This window comes from Aquarana catesbeiana, linkage group LG01 (genome assembly GCF_042186555.1).
Source record: "Aquarana catesbeiana isolate 2022-GZ linkage group LG01, ASM4218655v1, whole genome shotgun sequence".
Lineage (NCBI taxonomy): Eukaryota > Metazoa > Chordata > Amphibia > Anura > Ranidae > Aquarana > Aquarana catesbeiana.
Window position 1 is genome coordinate 376,061,990 of NC_133324.1, and position 22,599 is coordinate 376,084,588.

Below are 22,599 nucleotides of genomic sequence, written 5' to 3' on the forward strand. Positions count from 1 at the left end.
GAACACTTGCAGAATTTAGCGATAGTGAATCGTGGTGAAATTTATTTTATTATTATTATATTATTATTTTTTATAATTATTCATATTTATTATATTATAATTTATGATTTTGTGTTTCAAACTTTATCATACCCGGGATGTCTACTAGACTCTTGTTTGGACAGATTAAAGTGTGTTATTGCTAAGAATTACAGGCCTACAATATAAAACGCCAAATTTCTATGCAAAATAATTGTGCCGCTTTGAGACACAAAAATCTGACATAATCATACCGCCAGGGAGGTTAAAACAAGGCATCACCCTGGTGTTAATGGGACCTAAAGGCCTTCTCACACTTGTGTGCAGGTTTTTGTGTGAGCATTAAATTGTGCTTTTTGGCACACTAATGTGGGTTTTGTCGCCCACACATTTTCAATGGGTGCTCAATGCAGGTCCATGCACCTGCCTTATTATTTTTCCAGTGCACCACAAGGCTGTTAACACATCTTTTTCTGAAAGTCACGTGTTTGTTTTTTACATGAATGTGTGTTAGGTGCCAATGAAAATAAATAAGCATAAAGCATAAATGAGAATAAAGATACAGATGAATGCACACTACAATGCATGTGCACAAATGTGAATGCTGAAAGGCAACCGGATTTTCCACAACTAATTACTCAGGAATGGCATCATACATGTAAAACATATTCAACCTTCTTTCTATTTTGCCTCAGCCTGCTTTATAAGGCTCTGATTTTGTCTTCCATTGCAAAATAAATAAATAAACAAATCAACTACATCCACCACAACTACTTCCAGTGTAGTGCATAATCAGTAAGGTTAATTAAGCAATTACATATATTTACAAAAGAAATGAGCTGCATAGCTGAGATTCTGGTTCCAGATATCTCACAAGCAAATTTTACTCTGTGACGTAATATGGTAAATGTAATAATGTAAGGTGCAATGAGCAAAGTGCCCAAATCCACGCAACCAGTGCGTTATTTTCATAAGTCTGGCAATAGAAATTTGCTGTGGTCTAATAACATATCATTAGAAGAAGACTTGTACAGATAATAATATCAGTTTTCACCACGACAAATAATTAAGTGTACATCCCTTTAGGGAAACCTAAACTTATCTGCTTTACTTGGTGTGGCATGGGGGATCATTAGCTGTAGTGGTAATGCATTTTCAAGTGAGTTCACATCAGTTGGGAACTAAATTTAAGTGCCTGGCAGCCCATGTTTATTAAAAAAGGCAAAAACAAAAGTCCAACATAAACTTTCTGACACAGGGGTTCTTCTCCAGCATAATATACAATATCCACATAAAAATGCTAGCCCACCAGTCTACTCTTTACAGCACTGCTGCTATAGATACTAGTCCCTCAGACCACTAGCTCTTTCAGGCACACAGCTTGGAGCTTCTTGGACACACACAGCCTCGAACTCTAGTCACTGCTCCAACTGCCCCACATCACCTGCTCTGGGAGGCACTGCAGGAGCCTGGGACTTAACAGCAAATACAGGTAACATATAGTCCACGAATCCAGTATATCTGTATAATCACATAAACGGTCAAAACAGTTCATCCATATGTGTCCCATGCGGCATAAATCCTTATTATTCGACCGTCACCACACCTTGTGCGTTATCTCTCAATGGTATTAGATTCACCGGATAAAAGATAGATAAATGCCCGTCTTAAATTAACCGTTCATGGAACTTCAAGACCCGTCCTTCCATCTTCATGTCACTTATGTCAAAAGATGCATATACAGAATGAAACGCGTCAGTGCGTGACCACTGAGCCATCCAGTCTGACGATCATCGGTCAACTCGACTCAGGCACACCGCTCTGTGAGAGATTCATCTGGCGGTGAGAGTTCTGACTGATCGCGATAGAACTGTTTAATAAATTATAAAAAGTGTAGCACTAAATAAACCAGTGGATCACCACTAGTTAATGTGAACAAGAAAAAGGTATATGTGAAAAACCTTTAAACACAAAGTGATATAATAGACAAAAACCTATATGAGGTGCACAACACAGTAAAGTAAGTGATGTCTAGAATGCAATAAAGTCCCAGCACTCTAAACAATAAATATGAGCATGAACTTCATATAACAGTGTCCAATCACGTAGCTGTGGTAAAATTTTCAGTGATAAGTATTGAAACAAATATAAACGACGAAACGTTTTTCAACTACTTGGCATGTGCTTAACTGGAAAGACATTCATCTAGTGGACGGTTACGGTTGGATACTTCTTACCGGATAAGGTGGACCCACCTGCCATACGACAGTGGGTCAATCGAGCTTATATTGGCCAAAGCCAAGGACTCTTTGGTGGAACTGGATCGAGGAAGGTCACAGCCTGTAGAAGGATCACTCCTGAAATGGATGTTGAATCAACAAATGGGAAATCCAAGTGTAGGGGCCCGATCTCCAGGGCTCAGTTGGTATCTCCAGGGAGGAAGAAGACTGGACCTGTCTGAGGAGCCCAAGCCATTGGTGAGTGCACAGTCCCAGGTGTCTCCTAGTCCCAGGAGGACTGTTTAATGTTCAAATGCTTTTTAAACCAGTTTACATGTAAGTGCAACTTGTAAGGGGGATGGGGATTTAATTTACTTTACGGAATAACACTATGTATATGCATCTTTTTTCATGAGTGACATGGAGATGGAATGACGGATCTTGAAGTTCCATGAACAGTTAATTAAGACGGGCATTTATCTATCTTTTATCTGGTGAGTCTAATACCATAGGGGGATAACGCACGAGGTGTGGTGACGGTGGGAATAATAAGGATTTATGCCGCATGGGACACATATGGATGAACTGTTTTGACCGTTTATATGATTATACAGATATACTGGATTTATAGACTATATGTTAATTTGAATTTTGAAGCACTGCTAATGTTGGTTTTAATCAGCATATTTTGTTTTATTTTACTAATTGTATTATAGTAGCTGCTAGACTATTCCATATCTTGGAATTTTACCATAAGCGCTGGGAGTGGGTTGGTTTGGCTACTTTGGTATACTTACTTTTACACAAACTTTTTTTGAGCAAATACAGTTAATTTATCATTATACTCATTACTTTGCGACAACACCTTTTCAACCACAGCGGGCTGTGATACCTTACTTCTACCTGCCAGCTCTGATGGCGATACTGGTACACACAGTTTTATACTTTCAGCTTTGACAGGCTGACTTAACCCCTTACCAACCAGGTTACACATAGTTTGAGTGGACTGCTCCCACACACTCTCACAGCATGGTGCAGGCCCCCTCTGTTCCACCAGAGTAGAATCAGTGCTCTCCTGGACAAACTCTGGCAACACCACATGGAGACCCCCGGAGGCTTCCATGGACAACCCCGTGGCTCTGTCTCTGGTTGCCAAGTGAGATATTCCGCCTTCATCATTATTAGTGAACACATCACCATATCATCATATTTCAGCTGCATCATTAGACATAGCAGCTCTTGCGGGCTGTCTCTGCCTTTTACCCACCGCTTGGGCAGCTTCATAGCTGACCTGGGAAAACCTCTGCTCCATTGCTGCAGGCTCCTGGGTCCTGGGATGTTTCCCTGAGCAACAATGCAGCACCTGTTACTAGGGAACCTGGCACACAGATTGTTTTGGTCACCCCTATGTTAACATTCCCAGCACTCTTCTGGATTACACCAGGCACATACAGAGTCCTCAAATCCTTTTGAGTCCTTAACCTTGCTGCAGGTTGAACTTCAACCTGTGTCTCCCCACTACTCAGGGTACCACACTGCAGCAAGTCCATGTCGATACACTTAGTGGATTTCCCCGCTGGACACACTGCTGCTTCACTGGGACCAGTCCCATAAACTGCAGTAGTCTTACCAGATCCTGTAGCAGGTTACTTTGGTTTCATTTGAGTGCGCTATCTCTCAGCTGCATCCTCACAGGCTACTGTCCCTTTGTGGCCACAGAGCGACACTGCAGTCTTTCTGGACTCTCCGGCGGTGTTCCAGAACTTTACGCAAGTAAAGGTCCCATGGCCCCCTTGACCACACTTCAAACACAGTACCGGACTCTGAGCTTTAACTTCTTGGCAATGACTGTCTCTCTCCAGTTGGCGTGGAATACCGCTCTCGAGGACACCACTGTTCACATCCTTGGGCAGGCAAACTCCTTGAATTCCAGACTGTACTCCTCCTTGTCACATACTGTTGCATACCTGAATTTATGTTGCCAGGGACAACATCCTTCACTTTTCCTTTAACTGTGGGTGATACAACCAATTTGCTACAGTCGACTGCTGATTCGCACACAGTTGAATTTTCTGGCCTGGCTGGGGTATGTGGAGAAATACCCTCTAACCTCAGTATTCTTTCCCTTGCCTCAGCAAGGATTGCATCCCTTTTCTGCTTTGACCGCCCTATCCTTCCAGTCACGCACACAGCAACTTGTAAAAGTTATATATGAAAAAAATGCGCCGCGCCTAGGGGTGTAACTGAATAACTGTAAATCTAAGTACAAATCATAGATAATAAAGCGTGCAAATCAAATAGAGCCTAAAGCTCTGATCACTTACTAAGATCACCTGCTGTGTGAGTCCTAAAGCTCTGATCACTTACTAAGATCACCTGCTGTGTGAATCCTATGACCAAAACACACTAAAAAATAACTAGTGCAATAAAACACAAAGTGCAATGTGCATAGAAAAACGTAATAAGATAAATATACAATCCACAGTGATTAAAATATAATCATTCCTAATAAGGTGTATATGCTAAAAAATGTTACACATATGTAGATCCACTGTGATTAAAATGAAAAAGAAAAAAAATTAAATAAAACAATATATATATTCGTAAAACACAAACAGAGTAAATCAATCACATGCATGGGCGAATTGAAACTATAATCGCCCTAATAAAAGTGTTCAAATCACATCCGTGAAAGAATCTTCCAATCCAGTAACATAAAGTGACCAAGTTCAAATAAAAGTCAGTGTAATGGTGATGGTTGTAAAAGTTAACAACAGAAATCTTTGACTCTTCTTTCGCAGGTACACCACCTGCAACACACAATGCCTTTTGCCTCACTGCACTTCCAAACACAGTAAATTCACCATAGGGACGAAGACCTGAATTTCACCATCAGTTTGCCCACATCTTCCACCAATTTTGGCATGGTGAATCATTAGCTCTAGTGGTAGATGTATTTTCAAGTGAGTTCACCTTAGCCAGGAACTATATTTAAGGGCCTGGCAGCCCATGTTTATTAAGAAAGGCAAAAACAAAAGTCCAACATAAGCTTTCCCACACAGGTATTCTTCTTCAGCAAAATGCACAAAAGCCAAATGAAAATGTTAGCCCACCTGGCTACTCTTCACAGTGCTGCTGCTAAAGATAGTGGTCTCTCAGACCACTTTCAGGCACACAGCTTGGAGCTTCTTGGACACACACAGCCTTGGGCTCCTTAATGCAAACAGTCTCAAGCCCTTTAACGCACACAGCTTGGAGCTTCTTGGGCTCCTTGGAAGCACACAGCCTTGAGCACCTTAATGCAGGCAGCCTCGAGCCCTAGCCACTGCTCCAACTGCACTCCTCTCCATTGCTCCTGCGACTCTCAGCAGACCAACATTATAAAAGGCTGTGTGCACCTGGGCCCACACCTTGTCGGTTGACTACAAAACCCGGAGACTGGGTTGGAGATTTCTTTACTACCAAAGCGCTTTGAAATCTCCAAACTATGGAGCCCCATCCAGAAATGTCAAAATTCAGAGAAATCTGCAAAAAGAGTTTTCTCCACTCAAAATGAATGCTTTGTAGTCCTGCACTCTGCAAATGCGCAAACCCTGTGTTCTTTCCATGATGACAGAGCCTTGTACTGTCAAACCGGGGACCTGCATTACACAACACAAATCTAAGCAATGGATGGTTTAGAAATATCAGATATTATACTCTTGAACGCTTATGTATTAATAAATTCCTGTTATGTAAAGCAACCAACCCACATCCAACTATCATTTCTGTGATGTAGATTTAAAAATGAAACATGGCTTGCTATGAGCAAACAAAACCTGTTCTTGTTAGCATAATTTTCATATGTAATCTTTGTGGCCTAACAGAGTGTCAAATATTAAAGTAGCCACGTCTTTCTAGCCTATTCAGTATGTAGGAAGGTGCCTACAAATGGTGAGCTATTGTTTAGTTAGACTGCCCAGGTATGGAGGGGGTTAGTGCAGGATATGTGTTTTCCCGGGCTTTTTGGGTTCTGCCCTCCACCCTGTTCTGTACATAAATAGGGGGAAGGCCGGGCTCAGGGGCAACCAGCAGGCCCGCTTGGGAAGCTAAAAGGTCCCGTAGGCCCCGCCCCACAAGTAGTACCCACAAAAATGATGTGTAAAATGGAGCAACCCCTGGTGACCAACCAGAAATCAACTTTCACTTAGCCAATAACATTAAACAAAAGTCTTATTGGCTGTTGTAGTTACTGCAAATTGCACAACATTACATGTAGCACAGAAACTATGCCGGGCTGGCTGTTTGATCCCAGGTTTTATTCCCTGTGCAGCACATGGCAGCCATGCACATGGTAGTTCACAGTCACTCAAGTCAGTAAACAGGCCAGGCATGTCTTTTTGTAGTTTATTTGCTGATTTAATTTAGGTGGGGTGAGCCTTGGGACACTCCAGAACTAGCAAAGTTTAAAGGAGGACACTTGTAACTACTTTGCTTTTTCAGGGTGCTGGAACCCTTTTGAATTGAGAATTTAAAGAACTGTATGCCGGGGAGCCCTTGGCAGAGATATAACATGAGTCATACTGTAGCGAGTTCTCCTGAGAGAGTTAAAGGACAGTCTCTAGGATTGTTGTGGCTCATACACACTGTGTCCTGGGTACTGTAATGCTTCCTGTATAACCAGTCAGTCTCTATACTGAGTGCCTCTGAAATAGATCCTCCGGCAAGCGCCTCAAAAAATTTATCCTGTTCTGTAGCTAGCAGCACAAAGGGCCTCAGCCCTCAGGCTGGTTACTCTTACGCAGGAACAAGGCCCTGCTGCTCTAGGCCCCATACCATTTATACATCTCTCAGCCCCCTGCTGGTCACTCTTTTGACCAGGAATTGGCTGAGGTTGTATAAATATTTTGACCAGAGTCAAGCTCTCCTACCCAGTATGTCCCAGCACTTGTTGGAAGGTGCTGGAAAATAGGGGGAAGTAGCTGAGCCTGCACCAGCAGAACCTAGAACAGCCAAAAGCAATTGAACACCGCTCCCCTCCTACAGGGAAGCCAAAAAGGTGTGCCTAAACTATAGCAACCTAAGAGGGTGCTATGTATGCTTGAAGTGCTGCCTTATGCAATAAACCTGATGGTGTTTTCAGGCTCACTTACCCAAGCATGTGAGTTAAAGTGTGTTTAAATGCACATGCACTCGGGGTATTTAGGTTGAAATCCACTGTGACTGGATGCTATACAGTGGTACCGTCAATTAGGGCCCTATGCATTAAGGGACTTATGCCCAGAATGCAGGTTGTCTCTGTATAAGGCATACGCCTCTGAACGTTCAGGGTCCTAAACGTGACTACCACTTAGCACAGCTTCCAACAGCAGCCTGTTTCATCCTGTCATACACTTTGACAGGCTGCAGACAGAGGAGACCCACCACTTCTACCGTGTGTGCAGATACACCCACCGCACACCAAGATGCTCAAAGTGGCTTAAGAGTTTAGAGTTCCCAGAGTTCCTCCTTACATTAGAGGACAGGGATCACCCCTGGAGACTCAGAGGACAGGGATCACTGCTGGAGAATCAAAGGACAGGGACCCATGGCAGATCATTTGGCAGAGCTCCTGTCCCATTCCAGCACTATAAATAGGCCCCCCCCCCCACAATACACAGGGCTGAAATCACATTCCTTTACACACAGTCCATCAGCCTTCACAAGGTGTATCTGGCTTTTATGTTGCCCTTCTGACCTCTGAAATCCCCTGGTCGGCAGTGTATTTGCTGTAGGCAGATACACCCTATGCAGATCATGGCTGACTGGCTGTTGTGACGAAAATATAAGCGTAGGATAGTTTTGCCTTAACTAGATGTGGTGTGATCTGTAGATGTAGTTTAATTCTGGGTTATTAGAAATATAGTATTCTATGTCAGTCATGCACATATGTTCTTTCATTAGCATTTGAAAAGTACAGAGATAGTTTTTTCTAGGATCTAAGTGACACCTAGATGCCAATAAAAGTTCCCATTTGAGTAAACATAGATTGCCACCTTCCTGAGGCTCAAAGGAATCTGCTAGTCATCTTGGCTACACAGATCTGCAGGGGGCATTCACAAGGCTCCGGACAGTCTGTAAGCTTTGAATAATATCAAGAGATCTAAGGAACCATTTTTATCTCTCATAAAAGCTAAAATATTAACGGCAGAGAGATGAAAATAATTCCTTTTGATCGTACACCTGATGGGTTACGTGTACATGTGACTCTGTATGTTTAGCAGGTGTGGAATCCTGGAGAACCACACAAAACCGTTATATGGCGCCTGATTGCGGCAGGCAGGCAGTGATTGGTACTGTTGCGATCGGCATGATGCGCTGGTATCGGAAATCCTATCCATGACCCAGCAATCAGTGCCATTCTGGGCCAATTTGACTCTGGTCATTTCAGAACACAAAACATTTGTGGGCTGAGACAGGAACACCCCCCCAGGGTTGATTGGCCAAGGGCTAAAGTCCAGCCCGCATCCATATTTCAATAAATTGGGTAGCCTGAGATATGGACATTGTTCTTCCACGAAGCCAGTTCGAAACTGGGGAGTTCCCACATGTTCCAGTATGCTTCTACTAACGGAAAGATTTTCTTGGTAAAGTTTATTTCTGTTTTTATCCCTTTTTATTTTCATAGCAAATTGCCAATTTGTGTGTCTTTCTGCATTCTTTGTATCTTTTTTGGTAAATCCTTTTTCTTTGTATATCTTATATGCACTGCCCACTTTCGGGATATTAAATGATAAAATTAATAAGTGACTTCTGTGTACTAAGCTAGGACTCATATCTCTGGAGAGGTTGTTGTATTTTAGTGCCTAAGTACTCGGTTTAAGTTACGTACCAATCGGTATGCAATTGCACTGTGTGTTGGCAGATTGCATGCAGATTGTAAGCTAACAGATCTTCCAGGTGGAGATCTGTGTGTGTGGTGGCTCAGCAGACCAGTCTGCGGACAAACTGTTGGGTGGTGGCAGGCTATCGTTTATTGTGTGTCTGGTGTGTGGGTGTGGGGACAGTGGGAAGAGTGATTAACACCGGGGTTCAAGCTTGCAGGATAGCTGGAGGAACCCTAGAAGTGTATAGTAATTGCTAGACTGCTCCCCAACCCCTAGAGTGCACCAGATTGTATGTAAGATTTGTATCTGCCTGTGTGTGGTCAGCTAGCTGGATTGGAGTGGAGTCTCCCTCTAGTGGTGGCCAAAGGTAGTGCAGGCTGTGAAAATACTACAGCCAGTCTTACATGCGCAGTATAAGTTCCCCCTTATTCCCTTAGTTTCTCATATACCCCGGTCACGGAACGCACGTCGCGGTTAGTTAGTCGCCGTTGGGGTGTGAATTTGTGACAGATTGGCGGCAGCGAGCGGGATTTGCTTAGTACATTAGTACATGGTTTATTCATTTAACCTGTGTACTAAAGGTTGGAAGCTTGTTAGAAGCAACTGACCTACAGAAGCTCACTCAGTGCATAATTTTTGTTTTGTAGAAGACATACTTGGCTATTTGCTCCCCACCCCCTCTTGTTTTTTCTTTTCTATCTTTTATTTGGGCAAAAAACTTGGAGATGGTAACCCACGAGATGATATGCTGGTACAAGAGGCAATCCGAAGAGACCGCGATTGACCTCTGTGAGCTAAGAGGCATCAGTACAGTCGGCAAGACGAGGACCCAGCTTTTATGTGCGTTGATAGAGGATGACCATGAACAGTTCACTATGGCATCTAAACCCAGAGACTGTGCCATTCCAGATGACTGTGTGAGACAGCATGATTCTGTTCTCAAACCCTCTCAGTGGAAGAAATCACTACAGCAGATGAAGCAAAGAGAGAGAGAGTACAAACTGAACAGTACCCAAATCCAGCATGGAAATGCAACATCACCTCCATCGGCATCAAGAACTACAAGAGCCAGACCTACATCTGTGGAAACCTTGAAGTGTTTTGTCTGTAACCAAGGTGGACATTACTCGAGCCTTTGTCCAAAGAGGAGGAGGCCTAGCCCACTAGCAAGTGTGAAAAGTGCACCCCCTACTGTGTTGCTTGTTGGGGAAAATGTAGGAGACCGAGCGGATAACCTGCAGCCAGTTACCGCAAGTAACAGCGTTACAGTCGGACTCCGAGGTATGGGATCAGAGGATGTCCTAGCTCTTCCAGGATTGAGGAGCTGTGAGGATGTGATCCCAGAGGAAGCCATGGTTGTCACAGGAGGTGGAGGAGCCATCCCTGCCGTGCCTATGGCTTGTGTTTCGTTGAACCAGGAATCTGAAAGCCAAGTGAAAGAAGTGGGCAGAGCAGATCCCACGTATGTAGGAGGCCATGCGGATAGCCTGCAGCTGGTTACCGCAGGTAACAGTGTTACAGTTGGACTCCAAGCTATGGGATCCATGGATGTCCTAGCTCTTCCAGGATTGAGGAGCTGTGAGGATGTGATCCCAGGGGAAGCCATGGTTGTCACAGGAGGCGGAGGAGCCATCCCTGCCATGCCTATGGCTTGTGTTTCGTTGAACCAGGAATCTGAAAGCCAGGTGAAAGAAGTGGGCAGAGCAGATCCCACAAATGTAGGAGGCCGTGCGGATACCCTGCAGCTGGTCACCGCAGGTAATAATGTTTCAGTCGGACTCCGAGATACGGGATCCACGGATGTCCTAGCTCTTTCAGGATTGAGGAGCCATGAGGATGTGGTCCCAAAGAAAGCCACAGTTATCACAGGGGTTGGAGGAGTCATCCCTGTGTTACCAACCGCTTGTGTTGCTTTGCTCAGAGGATCAAAAAGCAAAGTGAGAGAAGTAGGCATAGCAGATGCCAGTAATGTACTATCGAGTACTGACCGGGTGCAGTTGGTAGCCCGCTATGAGCCAAATTCAGCCCCCCTGGAACCTGCATCTCCACCTGAAGCCCCGGATTCACGTAAAGTACTGTTGGGTGACTCAGTGCACGTTGGGAACTCTGGGGAGGGTCAGGGGACTAGTGACTGTGTGCCAGGTCCAGGCCCTAATGGGTTTCTGGAGCCAAGGCCCAGAGAGGAAACTAAAGTCACAATGAACTCTGAAATTGATAATGTTTTGTGTGATGTAAAAAGTCATGATCTGTGCCTTGCAGACGTTCCCTCTGCTGCAGTGGTGACTCCTGGGGCTAACCGGTCTGCCCCAAACTGGTCATTGCCCACTGCTACAGAGGGACTGTCTGTGAAAGGGCCCAATCCAACTGGGTCGGACCCTTGTGAACTTGGTCAAGCAGGCCTGAGGTCCCCTCAACCTGTTGTCTCCCTGGCGTCTGTGGCAGATCGCTCTGAGTCCCCTGAGGCTGTTAAAATTGACATCAGCCTGGAGGAGTACAGAGGTCTGGCTGATGGACTGCCAGTTGGGGATGGCGGGATGAGGGTGTATGGGGAACGGGACTGTGACTCTGTAACCACTTGTAAAGAAAAGGAATGTTTTGAAGTACCTGCTGAAAAGGAAAACTGTGTTTCAATAGATCCTGGTAAGGACAAGCAAGGTGTGCTTGTAACCTTATGTGAGGCAAAGTCTTCTGTGGCTTGCTCCTCTGCCATCATAGCTACCAGTACTTCCATTGTGGATTCTGGGCTGTGCATCACAGAGGAAAGACCACAGGGTGAGGGGGCAAATCTGATCCTATTTGACTCTACTCCCTTGGCAGTTGCGGTTGACAGCACTGAGTTCTTAGGGGATGATACATTTGTTGCCAGCCCAGAAGAACTCAGGTGTTGTGCCAACAGATGCTCTGCTGAGGATGGAGTAGGAGTATGGGATGTGGGTCAAAGGACAACCCCCGGTGGAATTCAGTCTTCTGTGATCTTCTCCTCTGTCACCACAGTTGCGAGTACTGCTATTGCGGATTCATTGCTGTGTGTCACTGAGGGAATATTACAGGGTGACAGGGCAAATTTGGCCCCATCAGGGCCTACCATCTCAGCGGCTGCAGCTGACAACACCGGGTACTTTCTGGCTGATAAGTCTGATGTTAGCCCAGAGGAACTGAGGTGTTGTGCTGGCAGGCCTTCTGCTGAGGAGGACAGAGTAGGAGAGTGTGACACGGGTCAAAGGATGACCCCTGGCAGAATAAAGTGTTTTGTGGCTTCATCCTCTGTCCCCACAGCTATGAGTACAATGATTGAGGATTTGTTGCTGTGCATAACAGGGGAAGAACCACAGGATTATGGGGGAAAACTGACCCCATCTGAATCTGCTCCTACAGAGGCTGCAGCTGATGGCACTGCGTTCCTACAGGCTGATATGTTTGGTGTCAGCGTAGAGGAATTCAGGGGTTGTGCTGGCAGGCCTTCTGTTGAGGCAGAAAAAGAAAAAGTGTGGGAGACAGGCCAAAGGGTGGAGGCCCTGGTACCCAGGTCATGGAACCAGGCCCAGATCACCCAGGGACGGCCTTATGCCAGGCTCAAACATCTGGTTGTGGTAGCTCATAGAGTACCACCAGATGGCCAGGGCCAATGGCTGAGAATGCTGACAGCACACAATGACAAATTTGTCTGTACCCTTTCAGTAGGTAGTCAGTGGCCAGTGGATGAAGTGGATCCGCAGGGCAATCTACTGGCCAATCCTGATCCAGACCCGTTAGGATCAGTCAGAGAGGGGTGTGGTCGCCCTCTCCTATCTGCAAAGGGACAGGCTGAAATGTCGGTGGTGCCAAGCTTCAGTTGGGGGAACCTTCACCCCCATCTTAGGGAATCTTCCATGCAGACGCGTTAGCTGACCCGTTTAGGCTCAGCTGTGCGTCATCTGGAAGGGGGAGATGTGACGAAAATATAAGCGTAGGATAGTTTTGCCTTAACTAGATGTGGTGTGATCTGTAGATGTAGTTTAATTCTGGGTTATTAGAAATATAGTATTCTATGTCAGTCATGCACATATGTTCTTTCATTAGCATTTGAAAAGTACAGAGATAGTTTTTTCTAGGATCTAAGTGACACCTAGATGCCAATAAAAGTTCCCATTTGAGTAAACATAGATTGCCACCTTCCTGAGGCTCAAAGGAATCTGCTAGTCATCTTGGCTACACAGATCTGCAGGGGGCATTCACAAGGCTCCGGACAGTCTGTAAGCTTTGAATAATATCAAGAGATCTAAGGAACCATTTTTATCTCTCATAAAAGCTAAAATATTAACGGCAGAGAGATGAAAATAATTCCTTTTGATCGTACACCTGATGGGTTACGTGTACATGTGACTCTGTATGTTTAGCAGGTGTGGAATCCTGGAGAACCACACAAAACCGTTATATGGCGCCTGATTGCGGCAGGCAGGCAGTGATTGGTACTGTTGCGATCGGCATGATGCGCTGGTATCGGAAATCCTATCCATGACCCAGCAATCAGTGCCATTCTGGGCCAATTTGACTCTGGTCATTTCAGAACACAAAACATTTGTGGGCTGAGACAGGAACACCCCCCCAGGGTTGATTGGCCAAGGGCTAAAGTCCAGCCCGCATCCATATTTCAATAAATTGGGTAGCCTGAGATATGGACATTGTTCTTCCACGAAGCCAGTTCGAAACTGGGGAGTTCCCACATGTTCCAGTATGCTTCTACTAACGGAAAGATTTTCTTGGTAAAGTTTATTTCTGTTTTTATCCCTTTTTATTTTCATAGCAAATTGCCAATTTGTGTGTCTTTCTGCATTCTTTGTATCTTTTTTGGTAAATCCTTTTTCTTTGTATATCTTATATGCACTGCCCACTTTCGGGATATTAAATGATAAAATTAATAAGTGACTTCTGTGTACTAAGCTAGGACTCATATCTCTGGAGAGGTTGTTGTATTTTAGTGCCTAAGTACTCGGTTTAAGTTACGTACCAATCGGTATGCAATTGCACTGTGTGTTGGCAGATTGCATGCAGATTGTAAGCTAACAGATCTTCCAGGTGGAGATCTGTGTGTGTGGTGGCTCAGCAGACCAGTCTGCGGACAAACTGTTGGGTGGTGGCAGGCTATCGTTTATTGTGTGTCTGGTGTGTGGGTGTGGGGACAGTGGGAAGAGTGATTAACACCGGGGTTCAAGCTTGCAGGATAGCTGGAGGAACCCTAGAAGTGTATAGTAATTGCTAGACTGCTCCCCAACCCTTAGAGTGCACCAGATTGTATGTAAGATTTGTATCTGCCTGTGTGTGGTCAGCTAGCTGGATTGGAGTGGAGTCTCCCTCTAGTGGTGGCCAAAGGTAGTGCAGGCTGTGAAAATACTACAGCCAGTCTTACATGCGCAGTATAAGTTCCCCCTTATTCCCTTAGTTTCTCATATACCCCGGTCACGGAACGCACGTCGCGGTTAGTTAGTCGCCGTTGGGGTGTGAATTCGTGACAGCTGTGTTGTAAAGGAATGTGATTTCAGCCCTGTGGAGAAGGAGCAGTATAGAATGCTGTACTGGGAAAGAAGCTCAGCAGCAGGCATAGCATCCAGGGCGGAGGGGGTGGTCAGGGGGCTTTGGGGGGGTGCAACTTAGATCTGCGGGGGCAAAGCCATGTGACATGAAATCTGGTGTCTGCATCCCCTCAGGAGGTGTTAAGGGATTTGTTTTAGCAATTTCTGAAGGTTTCTCTGTCAGTGTTGGCAGGTGTTGGGGGAAGGTCACCTTCCAGAGGTGTGTGTCTTTTCCCCAGTTGTCAGGGAAGTGGGGTAAGCAGACATCCCAGGGTGGGGGTGGGGGTACAGAGATTCCCAGCTAGTGACTAGAAGACACTGAGCGGTATCTTACCTCACCAGTGACATCGGTCCCATTGTGGCTACATGACAGCACTCTCCGCCTCTTAAATCGCTGAGCTTGGTTACCATTCCATATTGCCAGCACACAGCACAGACACTTCCTGGGCTGTTCTTACCCCATGCTCCTCTCCATTCAGGAAAAGGCTCACAGCTTCTTCCCAGCCAATGAGAACAGAGGGGTGTGGACTGTGGAAGGCAAAGTGGAGCCTGGCTGTGGAGCCCTAGGGCAGATCAGAGCTGGACATGATAATACGACAGGGAGGCTGCTGGGGCCCCCTGGAGCTAAGGGCGGGGTTGCGATTGTGACCCCTGCAACCCCATATGCTACGCCCATGAGCCTAACACATTACTGTGTATAATGAAAGTTTGTAGACTGCCCCCTTGCCTGCCAAGGCAATCCAGCTGGGTTCTTATGGTTGCCACTCCTGCATAGTTTATACTTTGTACTTAGGCCTCATCCGCACTGGTATTGACTGGCCTGTGTTTATAGGACATTTCTAAACGTAATCCAAATAATGATTGTTAATGGTATTAATCTTTCTATGGGGCAAAGCATTAATCAGGAAAAGGTCCTCAAGGTGTACAGTACATTAAAATGAATATATTTAATCGATTATATTTTCATCTTTATACTGCATCTGTGCTATTTATGTGAAGTCTAAATGCCCTGTTTACTGATTATTATTATCTCTTGCAGGGTATGTTTGCTAGCCAGCTATTGCAATAATTCACTGGAGTGCTTGAAGCTCAGTTTCTGCAAGGAAGTTACATCTGATGCTATTGAAAAACTTTGCAAAAACTGCAAAAGGTATGGAAGCTAAATAGCATGTAGCTGATGTTTTGGAAAATGAGCGTGCTTATGTCATTGTGAATGTACACATGCATCCCATGTAGGGTTGCCACCTCATCCCTTTAAATCTGAACACATATGAATTACACAGGTTGTGTGTCTGTTTTAATGTAGATGTAGCAATATGGACTACAAACATAAAGCACCATACCTTTTAACATTTCGAGGTATTGCCTGTCCCTCTAGTGATAAGTGTATCCAGTGACATCATATCTGTGTGCCAAATAAAAGGATTGTGGGACAAATAGTTCCCCCGTCAGATAATTGCTTTGCACGATTGTGTGCCAGGACTATATATCCCAGGGTCCTTGCTGCCATCTCAAGATTGCTGGGAGTAGCTATAAAAGCAACAGAAGCCTACGCGGAGGCTCTCTTTCTCCCGGGCCTGACGCAAGAAGGACCTCTCTGTGCAACGGGGAGAGAGAGGTCACGGCCTACCACATGGAGTCTTACTTCCTACCCGTGGCCTGAGGGGCCTAACTTTGTTACTTTGTTATTTGCGGTCGGACATCCTTTCCAGTACTCCAGTCGCCTGCCTTTCAGTGTGTGTGGCAAGCTTTACGTCAGGAGATCGAGACAGCGGATCCGCTGCATGAGTGTCGCTACACGAGTTCTTGTTCGGAGGACATCCGAGCGATCTAGCCGTTGGTGAGAGGGCAAATTGCTTGGCTTTTATCCATTCTTTGCCACCATTGCATTGAGACACTTTGCACAGACATTTGTATTGCATTATTTGAACACTGTGCTCAGACACCTTTAGCTTTCTTCACTACAAGGAATCTACTGTTCCCACCACACCTAAATGGATTACAGTTAATGAGCTCTGACTAACCAGTGAAGATCATCAGATCTGCAACGTGAACTTTATTGCCATTACTTATGGCCCCTATATTACTCTTCTCTAGACCCACTCTCCCTTCCTAGAATAGCGTGTAGGCTGGCCAGGTTCCAACTTTATTAGTTTGGCAGTATAAGCAATTAACTGAAACATCCGTCTACAGCAGCGGTTCTCAACCTGGGGGTCGCGACCCCCTGGGGGGTCGATTGCCGATTCTCCAGGGGGTCGCAAATGCTGGCCGAGACAGACCCGAAGTTACTGCCGGAGTCTGTCCGTCTCGGCCAGCGAGATGTCACTTCCTGGAGAGGAGGGACTGCACAGAAGTGAAGCTCCGTCCCCGCCATCTTGGTACTCTCGTCCGCAGTAAGGCTTAGACTTAGAAGTCTGCAAGCGGACATCTTTTTACACCCACCGAAGTCCGCTTGCTGCGGATGAGTGTATCAAGAGGGAGGCAACGAAACATCACTTGCTGAAGAAGAAGAACACCTGTGACTTCTGGTAAGTCAGACACACAGGAAAAGCTGAAAAGACAACATTTTTTTTATTATGGTACTTAACATTTATATATATATATATATATATATATATATATATATATATATATATATATATATATATATATATATATATATATATATATATAAACGTCCCAGTTGGTTCCTCAAAAGTGGTTATTCCGTGCCAGTGCTAGATACATGTTTGCGTGCTATACACTTTGTATATCTAGCACTGGCACGGAATAACCACTTTTGAGGAACCAACCGGGACGTTTATATATAAATCAGTGGTGGGGGCGCAAACAAACTGAAAAAATCAGAAAAAAAAAAAAACCCCCATTAAAACGTGCCATCAAATGCAGCCACTGTGCCCATCAATTGTCGCCACTGTGCCAGCAAACGCAGCCACTGTGCCATCAAACGCAGCCACTGTGCCCATCAATTGTCGCCACTGTGCAGCCACTGTGCCCATCAATTGTCTCCACTGTGCCATCAAACACAGCCACTGTGCCCAACAATTGTCGCCACTGTGCCAGCAAACGCAGTCACTGTGCCCTTTAATTGTTGCCACTGTACCAAACGCAGCCACTGTGCCCATCAATTGTCGCCACTGTGCCAGCAAACGTCGCCACTGTGCCATCAAACGCAGCCACTGTGCCATCAAACGCAGCCACTGTGCCCTTTAATTGTTGCCACTGTGCCAAACGCAGCCACTGTGCCCATCAATTGTCGCCACTGTGCCAGCAAACTTCGCCACCTGTGCCATCAAACGCAGCCACTGTGCCCTTTAATTGTTGCCACTGTGCCAAATGCAGCCACTGTGCCCATCAATTGTCACCACTGTGCCAGCAAACGTCGCCACTGTGCCCATCAATTGTCGCCACTGTGCCAGCAAACGCCGCCACTGTGCCAGCAAACGTGACCAACAAAAATAATTTTACTGTTAGGGGTCCCCACAACTTGGGAAATTTTATCAAGGGGTCACGGCACTACAAAGGTTGAGAACCACTTGTCTAGGGGCTAACATTACATCTAAATATATACATATATGTATATAGTACTCTCATTGTTCAAATATTGTCTTGTGTCTTTCGGAGGAATTCTTTTGCTGAGTTGGCGCTGTTGCCTAGAACTTAAACAGATTTATTACCTCCTCTTGTGGCAACTTCCCATTTATTGGTTCAAGTAAAATATTAATTGAACCTAAATACATTGAGTTGTTTGATTATTGGCACACAGTGATACAAGAATGTCTGAACCCAGAGTGTCAGGTGGCTTGGAAAGTTCACCAGGTCATGACTGTACAGATGAGCAGGTAATTCTAAGCAGTCCTCTAGGGGGACGTGCTACATAGATAAGGCACCAAGTTAGTTTAATTACCACCTTAATCAGCCACAGAACCTGTGTAATTAATATGTGTTTGAGTTTAAAGGGATGAGGTGGCAACCCTAATCCTATGGCTATACTTTACAAATTATATGGAGCCAGGCAGCATGGAAGGCAAAAAGTGTCAATGGCATATATAAATAGGGCTCAAACTCCTCAGCTACTGCACGGCAGAAGCACTGCAGCTCCTGCTCCGGTCACCTGTTAGAACTCAGAGACAGGCAGGTAGTTTAGAGGAAGGAGGCTCTCATTATGTGCCCCTTGACTCCAGTTATATGACACAGCCAAGCGAGGACCTCACTCTAAAATGCCTGGTCTGGTAAGTGGATTTATTGAAGGGGGAGAGCTAAACTAATAGGGGATATGTATTAGAGGAAAGCTATACTATACTGGTGGGTGGGGAAGCTGTACTGGTTGGGGAGAGAGGGCTGTCCTGAGGGGAGCTGTATTGGGGGGATCTGTACTGGGGTGAGTTGTACTGGTTGAGGAAAGAGATCTGTTTTGAGGGGAGCTGTATGGGGGGGGGTTAGTACTGGGGAAGCTGTACTGGTTGAGGAGAGAGATCTGTCCTGAGTGGAACTGTATTGGGGGGAGCTTTACCGGTTAAGGAGAAAGATCTGTCCTGAGGGGAGCTGTATTATAAGGGGGGGCTGTACTGGGGGAGCTGTACTGGTTTAGAAGATAGATCTGTCCTGGGTGGAACTGTAATAGGGGAGCTGTACTTGTTGAAGTGAGAGATATGTCCTAAAGGGGAGCTGTATTGGGAAGGGGGGTCTGTACTGGGGGAGTTGTACTGGTTTAGGAGATAGATATCTCTTGGGTGGAACTGTATTGAGGGATCTGTACTGGGGGGAGCTGTACTGGTTGGAGTGAGAGATATGTTCTAAGGGGAGCTGTATTGGGGAGGGGGGATCTGTAATGGGGGAGCTGTACTAGTTGAGGAGAGAGATCTGCCCTGAGGGGAGCTGTACTGGTTGAGGAGAGAGATCTGTCCTGGGTGGAACTATATTAGGAGGGGGAGCTGTACTGCGGAGAGCTGTACTAGTTGATGAGAAAGAAAAGTCCTGAGGGGAACTGTATTGGGGGGTAATCTGTACTGGGGGGGGCTGTACTGGTTGAGGAGAGTGTTCTGTTTTAAGAGGAGCTGTATTGGGGAGATCTGTACTGAGGGAGCTGTACTGGTTGAGGTGAGAGATCTGTCCTGAGTGGAACTATATTGGGGTGGATCTGTACTGGGGGGGGGGGGGACTGTGTTGGTTGAGGAGAGAGATCTGTCCTGAGAGGATCTGTACTGGGGGGGAACTGTACTGGTTGAGGAGTGTTATCTGTTCTGAGAGGAGCTGTACTGGTTGAGGAAAGAGATCTGTATTAAAGGGGAACTGTACTGGGGGGCTGTACTGGTGGGGGAGAGAGATTTGTTCTAGGGGAGCTGTATTGGGATGGGGATCTGTATTGGGGAGCTGTACTGGTTTAGGAGATAGATCTGTCTTGGGTGGAACTGTATTAAAGAGGAGCTGTACTGGGAGGCGCTGTCCTGGTTGAGGTAAGAGATATGGCCTAAGGGGAGCTGTATTGGGGAGGGGGATCCTTACTGGGGGAGTTGTACTAGTTGAGGAGAGAGATCTGTTCTGGGTGGGACTGTATTGGGGGAGCTGTATTTGGGGGGAGCTGTACTAGTTGAGGAGAGAGGTCTGTCCTGGGTGGAACTGTATTGGGGAGCTGTACTGGGGAGAGCCATACTGGTTGAGGTGAGAGATATGTGCTGAGGGGAGCTGTACTGGTTGGGGAGAGAGATCTTTCCTGAGCAAAACTATATTAGGAGGGGGAGCTGTACTGGGGAGAGCCGTACTGGTTGATGAGAAAGAGAAGTCCCGAGGGGGAACTGTATTTGGGGTGGGGGTGTAATCTGTTCTGTGGAAGCTGTACTGGTTGAGGAGAGGGTTCTGTTCTGTTCTGAGCTGTTTTGGGGAGATCTGTACTGAAGGAGCTGTACTAGTTGAGGTGAGAGATCTGCCCTGAGTGGAACTAAATTGAGGGGGGGGGGGATTCTGTACGGGGGGGGGGGGAAACTGTACTGGTTGAGGAGAGAGATCTGTCCTGAGAGGCGCTGTACTGGTTGAGGAGAGAGATCTGTCCTAAAGAGGAGCTGTACTGGCTGGGGAGAGGGATTTGTCCTGGGGGAGCTGTATTGGGATGGGGATCTGTACTGGGGGGAGCTGTATTGGTTGAGGTGAGAGATCTGTCCTGAGTGGAACTATATTGGGGGATCTGTACTGGGGGGGGGGGGGGGGACTGTACTGGTTGAGGAGAGAGATCTGTCCTAAAGGGGAGCTGTACTGGTTGGGGAGAGGGATTTGTCCTGGGGGAGCTGTATTGGGATGGGGATCTGTACTGGGGGAGCTGTACTGGTTGAGGTGAGAAATCTGTCCTGAGTGTTTAGGGGGGATCTATACTGGGGGGAACTGTACTGGTTGAGGAGAGAGATCTGTCCTGAGATGAGCTATACTGGGGGGGCTGTAATGGTTAGGGGAAAGATCTGTCCTAAGGGGAACTGTATTGGGGTGGAATCTATACTTGAGGAGACTACTAAATATTTTCCTCCAGGTGCCCGAGGCTGAACCCCCCCCCCCTTCCCTCCCAGGAAGAAGAATGGCCCTGAAAAGTGTTCACCCTGCCTAATTATCTTATGATGTGAGTCTACCTTTAACATGGAGTTTGATGGCCCATGGTATTGTAATAGAGTTTGTTGTGAGCTCCAATTGTTAATAGTTCAGTTAGGAGAATTTTTCCATTCCATATAGTAGTGTTTTTCTCTCTACAGTGTTGCAAATAAATTGACATGCGCATTAAATAATACAATGTGCACTGTTGTTTCAGGTTGAAGATACTCCATCTCTATGGCTGTCGCATATCTCCTGATTTTGAACATATTAAACAGTTCAGTAAATCCTTTCAGATTTTTCATGATCTTTCTATAGCAACTGCAAACATTTCTGGAGAATGAAGATCTATCTACAGTATAGTCTTTTACTACAGTATAGTCTTTTACTGTTTGTATTAAGACTCATTTTCACTTTTGTGTTTTCTAAAAAAGGTATGCCGTTTTTATGTGTATTGCATCAGATACGCATGTGTTTTGTATGCTGTATCAATTGTACAAATTCTTTCTTCTGAACTGTTTGGGTTACCTGAAAAATGCTGCCAAAACTGGAAAGTGGAAATTTGTATTTGTTATACTCTATATCTTTAGTATTTATTTTTCTCTTAATAAAATGATTTTTGACAAGCATAATAAAATGAATGTATTTTAATTCTTTGTTTCCCACAATATAGGGCTCATTTACACAGGACAAGATCATCTAGTGCCCAGGGCAAAAAGGCCAAACAGTGCCCCCCTCTCCCCAAAATGTATGAGCATTATGGGTCTGCAAAAAAACTTCCCTCAATTCCCAAAAAAATAGAGCACTAATCTGCATAGAGCATAGAGCATAAATTCTCTTTGCAAGCCAAAATTCTCTCCAAACAAAAATTCCCCCTCCTCCAGTACCCCTACTAGCTTGTAGGTAGGAACTCTCAATGCAGTGTCCCCCACTTTACATGATACCACAGCGCCCAGGGCAACCACCCTTGCTGCCCACCCCTTGTCCTGGCTCTGCTTGGGAGACCCATAGAAAGTCAACAGCAGTACACCAAAATGCATATAACATGCATTTTGATTCGTTGGCAACAGGTATTAATATGCCTCAGACAATAGCTGTTAACCCTGACTGCTTCAAATTTTTAATCCAAAAAAGCACTGACAACATGTGCTAAATGAGTCCTTAATTCTTTTAGAAATCCCTTTGACTACAATGGGATCAGTACAAAGAGAAGACAGAAAGGTTTTATAGTTTATAGACAACCTAATCATGTATATACTGTATATATACAGTATCACACAAAAGTGAGTACACCCCTCACATTTGTGTAAATATTTTATTATATCTTTTCATGTGACAAAGTAGTGAGTGTACAGCTTGTATAACAGTGTAAATTTGCTGTCCCCTCAAAATAAC

The 22,599-nt window shown here is 45.4% G+C and overlaps 1 protein-coding gene across 1 annotated transcript in view; it reads left to right on the forward strand.

Moving 5' to 3' along the window:
- LOC141146928 (uncharacterized) overlaps window positions 1-21,773 on the forward strand; it is a 109,629-nt gene extending 87,856 nt beyond the window's left edge. The window contains exons 14-15 of the mRNA XM_073633735.1: window positions 15,671-15,781; window positions 21,422-21,773. Coding sequence (XP_073489836.1) covers window positions 15,671-15,781; window positions 21,422-21,548 — 238 coding nt within the window. The 3' untranslated portion in view covers window positions 21,549-21,773. The remainder of the gene's footprint in view (window positions 1-15,670; window positions 15,782-21,421) is intronic.
- The last annotated feature ends 826 nt before the right edge of the window (window positions 21,774-22,599 follow it).